The 6,953-nt window shown below is 46.4% G+C and overlaps 1 protein-coding gene across 2 annotated transcripts in view; it reads left to right on the top strand.

The window, feature by feature from the left end:
• Window positions 1-1,383: 1,383 nt before the first annotated feature.
• KPNA6 (karyopherin subunit alpha 6) overlaps window positions 1,384-6,953 on the top strand; it is a 55,582-nt gene continuing 50,012 nt past the window's right edge. Inside the window, exons 1-2 of one of the 2 annotated variants that reach the window (XM_026014437.2) lie at window positions 1,384-2,210; window positions 2,396-2,489. In XM_026014437.2, the coding sequence (XP_025870222.1) occupies window positions 2,486-2,489 (4 nt within the window). In that variant the 5' untranslated portion in view covers window positions 1,384-2,210; window positions 2,396-2,485. Of the gene's footprint in view, window positions 2,211-2,395; window positions 2,490-2,828; window positions 3,432-6,953 lie in introns of those variants that run through there. The other variant, XM_072750389.1, reaches the window with a different exon arrangement.

Below are 6,953 nucleotides of genomic sequence, written 5' to 3'. Positions count from 1 at the left end.
CACCACTATCCCAGGAGAATGTGATGTCCTGCTGCTCTCAGCATGCAGTCACTGAGGCCCTGCTGTGTGTCAGGTGCTGTGGTAGACAGGATGCCAAGACAGAAACAAAAAAAGTCTTACTACACTGAGATGGGTATAACAGTTGCAAGATACAGAGTACCACAGGAGGGAATACTCTCTGGACTTTTTGGAGGATGGGATAGTCTGAGTTGTCAGCCACTTCCTAGGTGGACAAAATGGGGGAAGGGCACTTCAAGGACACATGGAATAGCCCAGAGATTTGGAACATCCTGGTGTATTTTGGAAGGGGAAGCAGAATGTTTTCTAGAGCAGGGAGGATAAGAAACATGGAGCAGGGGCGGGGTGGGTCTGCAGAGAGGTGATGGATTAGGGAGGACCAATGGTTCTGGGCAGGGGAGGGTGTGTAAGCAAGGTCAACACTAGAGTGGAAACAAAGATGCTTAGAGAGCTACCTGGCTCCTACAGGACAGGCTGGAGGGCTCAGGCTGGGAGAAAAGAACAGTCCTAGCCAGTCTACTCTGCTTTCCTTCGTTGAGCCCTTGTTAGCCACAGGATATGCAGATAAGACTGTGGTGGCGTATGGGAGACAGACACTACAACAAAAGATTTTGGTGTCTCTGTTGAGGGAGGCATCATGCTAGGCATGGAACAGATACAAAGATGAGGAAGATGTCCCTTCCTTAGACAACCAGGAGAGAGGCATAGCTTGTGAGCAAATTAGGGTGCTAAGTGCTGAGGAAAATACATGTCCAGGGCACTGGGAACAGGACAGAGAGACCCAGACTGTCTGGAAAGACAGGGTTTTTCAAGAAAGGGAGGGTTGAATTGGGTCATTTTATTTTACTTATTCATGAGAGACAGGGGCAAAGGGAGAAGCAGGCTCCATGCAGGAAGCCCGATGCGGGACTTGATCCCCAGACCTGGGATCACACCCTGAGCCAAAGGCAGATGCTCAACCACGGAGCCACCCAGGTGTCCCTGAGTTGGGTCTTGAAAGTGAACCTGTTCACCCTTTGGTCAAGGGGGAAGGGGAGGGCATTGCATTTCAAGCAGAGGAAACAGCACATACAATGGCACAAAAGATAGCATACTTGGGAAAGGGGGTTCCCCAAATATGGATGGAGCCTGGGTTGCCTAGTGGGGAGACCAAGAAGTGAATAAGGACCAGCCTGTGTGACAGATTGAAATGTTTGGACAGTACCTAATGACAGAAGATGCTAAGCAGAGGAACAACTCGACCATGTCTCTGCTTTATTGAGACAGTGGGTGCAAGTGGGAAAGCCTGGAGCTGGGAGACCAGTGAGAAGCAGGCAAAATCAACCAGGAGAAAACACAGAGATTCAGCCTTGAGCAGTGGCAGTAGGAAGAGAAAGATAATGCTCCCTTTCCTGGCCTGACCCTGAGTTCCAGAGTTGACTTTTTGAGTTGTTTTCCTTAAGGGGCCAGGCACAAACTAGAGAAGGCAATTTGTTGCAACAGAACCTGGAAACCCAGGTCTCTCATTCTGCTGCCAAAAGACAGTTCCCTGTAGGACTGGTGACTTGAAGACATAGCCTTCTGTTTGTTGAGGTGGGGGACAGAACTGGCCTGTCATTATGGAGGAAGGGAGGTCTGATGTATACCAGCTATAAATTCCATGAATCAAAAGGCACATGAACACTTAGCCTCAATTTCCTTATCTCTAAAAAGGGAGATCATCCTCGCTTATTAGAAATCACAGGCTTATTTATTTGTTCCTTTTTTACTAAATTATTTATGGAGCATATACCATGTGCAGATCCTGTGCTAGGTGCCTAAGATATGGTGATAAAAATACAGAACCTATCCCGCCCACACACACACACACCCCTCCTGCCCTCAGCTTGCTGGGGGTAGGGTGGAGGATGAAAGCGCTCTGTCAACTATAAAGCCCTGCACCGGTCTCATTATTTTTCCTCTTATCTCCCAATAAGGTTGTAATCGGGTTTACTCTTAACTTCTTCATTTCCTTATCTCCATATCCTTAAGCAAATCTCTTCTTCCAGAGGATTCCTTATAAATATCTAGCTCAGGGTCTGTGATCGGCTTTAACTACGAGAGGAAGGAATGCGTTTCTGGGAGAAAGATTTTCTAGGAGAGGAGACCGCACTATAAAGAGGAAATACGAGCAGGAAAAGCTGAGAATTCCTAAGCACTCTTGATTTTCCTTAGTAAGTATCCCTCCTAGTCGCTCTCCACTACTCCTTTTATAATCCATCCCTATTCGCCCGCCTTTAGTAGCTGCGGTCTCTTTAAATGCGCTCCTCCCAGTAAACTGGGCTGTGGGGCGGAGAGCGCGTTTCTTCCCCGGGTTGAATGTTAAATTGTTTGTCCGTTTCGGGCTGCCGTCCTGCAGATCCGCCATATTGTCTGCTGAAGCTACCGCTGAAGCTGCCGCCGCTGCCGCTGCCGCTGCCGCCGCCAAGTAGGAGCGAGCGGAGCCGCGATGGGTGAGTAAGGACGCCAGGCAATTGGGGACTCGAGCTGAGGCAGTCCTGGGGCTTGGGATCTAGCAGGAGCCTGTCTCTGGTCTGCGGAAGATGTCTGAGGCTCCTCCAGAGAGGTCTGAGGGGAGAAGCCAGGCCGGGAGAGCCGCTCAGGCCAGTTCGGGGCCGGACGAGGGCCCTTGCGGGAGCAGTCTTCGGAGGCTGGTTCCGGGAGCACCTTGCCACGCCTGGAGCCCCCACGTGGTGGCCCTGGGCCGGAGCCCACGCGTTCCCGGGGTCTGGAAGGGGGCCGCCCCTCCGGCCTGCGCCGAGACCCGGGCTGGGGGACGGGCTACCGGCGGCAGGCCGGGGCGGCGCTGAGGAGCCCTCGCCAGGCGTGTGTTTGACCGACGCGCATCTTGACTGGATCCGGGGGCTCCTGTAAACTCCGGGGAAACCCTGCTTACGTCGTGAATAGAGTCCTCTGGTGAGGTAGCGCCAGGCGAGCCGACTCCAGGCCCGTAACCAGGGGCAGCCATGCCGAAAGCAGCCCCGGCCGCTGAAGGCCGGCAGAACTTCCCGAGCCGCGGGCGGAAATGGGGTGGTTCGGTTGGACCCATTGACAGCCCAGTAGTAGGAAACCGCAGGCCAAGACCTCGGGGCCACATGTGGTAGATTGGGGATTTCAGGTGTGGGCCTGGCCCTGGTTAGGAGAAAAGGAGCGACCTGTTGCTCTTTCTGAAGGGACTCCGGCTGGCAAGGCCTTAGCTCGGAATAAGAAGGCGAGGTCTTTGGACTTAGCGACAGCACCATCAGTGAAGAGCTGTTTTCTCTTAAGCATTAAAAACTATTCATCTTGCTAAGCTCTTCCTCCGCGTGGGCATGATTTTGAGTGCTTCACGTGTCAAATTTTACTTAATGCGCGCAACCCAATGAGACAGATACAACTGTTACTCTATTTTACAGGTAAGGAAACTAAGGCTTATAGAGGGGTAAAGTAACTTACCAAAGGTCACGCACAGTTAGTGGCTAAACCAGGGTGATCCCACCAATGCCCTGGTTTATAGCTGCATTTTGTTATGGCTTGGCCACCTAGTGGTTGGGCTGGAAAGAAGGGAAGAAAGCTTTTAACCCCTAGGCAAAGTTGTAAAGGGTTTTGTTTTGGGGTTTTTTGGTGTTTTGTTTTGGTGCTAGTGGGTCCACTTTGAAATCTTTAATCTGAACAAAACGGAAAAACTCCAAAGTGAATTGCTAACCCCAACTATTGTGTGTAGAGGGGAGAGCTAAATGAGATTCTGGGGTTGAGTTTTGTAAGAACTCTGATCCTGAGGAAACATAAATTTTTCCCTTGAGTTGCAAGGCAGTAACTTTAGAATCAGATCTGGTATTACAATCCTGCCTGCCACTTTCTAGCTCTCATCCAGAGAAGTCACTTAAATATCAAATGCAGTAGAAAGCATCTAGTACAGCCCACAATCAATGTTATTTTCCTTTCCGATTCTTCCTTTCCTCAGCTCTAGAAGGAAGGGAAAGGGAGTGTTGTTAAGATCTTTGAGGACTAAGCACAGTGTTTAGAGCCTACTAAGAGCTCCATAGGCATCAGAACAGATTCTTTTCTACCTTCAATAGCATTCCTTTCCCCTAAGCACTTTGATTTCTAAAATCCACTGTCAAGCCTTATGGACTTACCTTTATAACTGCAGCTTTATTTATCAATAGAAAATTTAGGGGACTTTTATGTTGTAAATTTCCTATCGGCTTTCAATTTTAGAAACACTGGTGCCTCAAAGGGAGGGAGGGAGCTAATGTTAAGTTTATCAAGCTCAGGGAAAAAAGTTTATGGATTGGGAAACAACCTTAGAGAAGATAACACAGCTAGTAAGCTACAAAGGCAGAAGTGAGATCCTTACCCATTTTGTTGTACACAAACCTCTTAGAGTTAAGGTGTGAAGTAAAATTAGTCATTTTCTGGGAGGCTTAAATGGAGGTTTTTATGTGGAGCAACAAAGTCTTTCAGGACACTTTCAGGATCCTGAAAGTGATTTTTAGTATAGAGTCAGACTATACCTCTCTTTCTCTCCAACTCTATTTCAGGTACCTCTACCCTGTCCCTCTTGGTCTTTCTGAACATCCAGCTATTGGTGTATGTTTTTTTGGCTGATCCTTATACATATGATGTGAGTGAAACTAGTGTAAGGATATATTTAATCCTAACGTGGAATCCAAGGTAGTTTGGGTTATCCCCATTCATAAATGAATAAACTGAGGCTTTGAGAAGATTAAGTGACTTGTCCAAGGCTGGTGATCTAGTTAAGTGTGCTGGGGTCACTAACACAGCTTGTATACCACACCTCCATGAATCTAGAACTTGTTGTTCTCACACTGGCTCTCAGGTGAGCTCCACTCAAGCTCTGGCCTATATTTATACTGTTAGTCCTGTGCCAAATTTCATTAGCTTTAACAGACTTAGAGTGATTTTACTGCCATTTAGGAGCCTGTGGGGGTGATGCTTGCAGCTCTGGAAGTTACTTACTCTAACCTTCCCTAGCAGAGACCACAGTCCCTAAAGACTAAGCCTTGGCAGACTCTGGTTGTGTTATCACCCATTCCTGACATCTTGCTAACCAGGAACCTGGCAGCCCCTCCTCAGCCCCAGGGATAGGTCTTGATTAATATAAACTATAAACCAATTATTGTAATTCTATCTCCCTAGGCAGTGATTGATTGGGTTTGTGATGCAGCTCTGGCTAATTAGACAGGAAGGGAAGCCTGGCGGACTTCTGGAAAATACTTCCTTATTTAAAAGAGATTTTCCAGGTTTTGATTGATTGATTGATTGCCAACATCTATTTTAATTTGGGTATCAACAAAGTATGAGGACCTCAAAAAAAAAGAGAGAAAGAGATGGGCAAGCTATAATAGCCAGCACTTAAATGGAACTTGCTATATGCTAGGCACTAGGTACTACAGTATTAACTCCTTTACGTCTCAGATTCTCGTGTTCTAGTTGAGGAAACTGAAGCACAGAGAAGTTTAGTCATTTGTGCAAGGTTGGAGCTAGTACATAGAACACTTAGATAGTATGGTTCTAACCAACTTGTAGGCTATTAAGGGCTGTGTTCTGCTTCTGGAAAAGAGCCCTTTTCTGACTTTGAAATTAGCATTAGTAATGGTAGGGTCATGAGGCAGAATTTATAAATAAGAGCAGGCCGTTCTCAGGGTGAAAGAGAAGATGGGAAGAATTTGATGTTTTTGAGCAACTGAATTAGGCAACTTTGGAATTGTCTTATCTCTTGGTTTAACTAGAATACCTAAGGCCACTTCTAGTTTGTTTTTTGGCTGCAAGTAACAAAACTGTTCTAACTGATAACACTTCCAGATCAAGAAGTAACTTAGCTCATCTCTTTTAGTTTCCCTTCAACATTGCCCACCCACCCAACAGTGTATAACAGCTATTTGCAGAGCAGGCACCTAATCATCAATGACCTAAGTGTCACACAAGCATCAAACTCAAACTCCTTTCCTGGCCTGCTTTTCCTGCATTTTTGTTAATGGTAGGACTACTGGCCCAGACACTAGGGCATCTATCCATCTTTCGTTCCTCATTCTTTTATTCCCTTTCTGTATTGGCAGTTGAAGATTCAGTGAAGTACTATATATCAAAAAAGAGTAAATTGTAAAGTTAATAATTTAGAAGTCCTCCAGATCTTTTATATAGCTTCCTGTACCACTGCTGTAATTCTTGTAGCAATGTTGCTAAAACATCCATTTGACCTTGTCACTCTACTCCTTAGTTTAGGAATCTTCATGGAGTTATCTACAGGATAAAATCATAACCTATACAGTATGATATGCAAGGCCTTCCTATTGATTTTACTAATCTTATTCTATTTAAAGACTTCATAACCTGCATTCCATTCAGACTACCTCCTTTGTCCTTCAGCATTGCTGGCTGAGAATGTAAGAAGCAATCCCTTCCCCATCCATCTTTTCCTATGGAAATCTTGCTTGATTTTATGTCTTATTTATTTACTTTAAAGATTTATTAATTTATTCATGAGAGACACAGAGAGAGGCAGAGACCTAGGAAAGGGAGACGCAGGCTCCCCATGGGACTCGATCCTAGATCCCGGGATCATGCCCTGAGCCAAAGGCAGACGCTCAACCACTGAGCCACCCAGGCGTCCCTCAGTCTAATTTAAATGCTACCTTCAGGCACCTGTGTGTCTCAGTCACTTCTTCAGTTAAGCATCTACCAATCGGCTCAGGTCATGATCCTGGGGTCTTGGGGGTCCTGGGATTGAGCCCTGCTCTGTGAGGAGCCTCCTCCCTTTTCCTGCTGCTCCCCCTGCTTATGCACTCTCTTGCTCTGTCAAATAAATAAATAAATCTTTTTAAAAATGCTACTTCCTTCATGAATTCTCAAATACTTTATGCCTTCCAAACTGCAAGTGAACTCTCTGAATTCCATGGTACTTTGTTCTTACC

The sequence above is a fragment of the Vulpes vulpes genome, chromosome 2, assembly GCF_048418805.1.
Source record: "Vulpes vulpes isolate BD-2025 chromosome 2, VulVul3, whole genome shotgun sequence".
NCBI lineage: Eukaryota > Metazoa > Chordata > Mammalia > Carnivora > Canidae > Vulpes > Vulpes vulpes.
The sequence above is the reverse complement of the archived record's forward strand: the minus strand, read 5'-3'. Positions and strand labels throughout refer to the sequence as shown.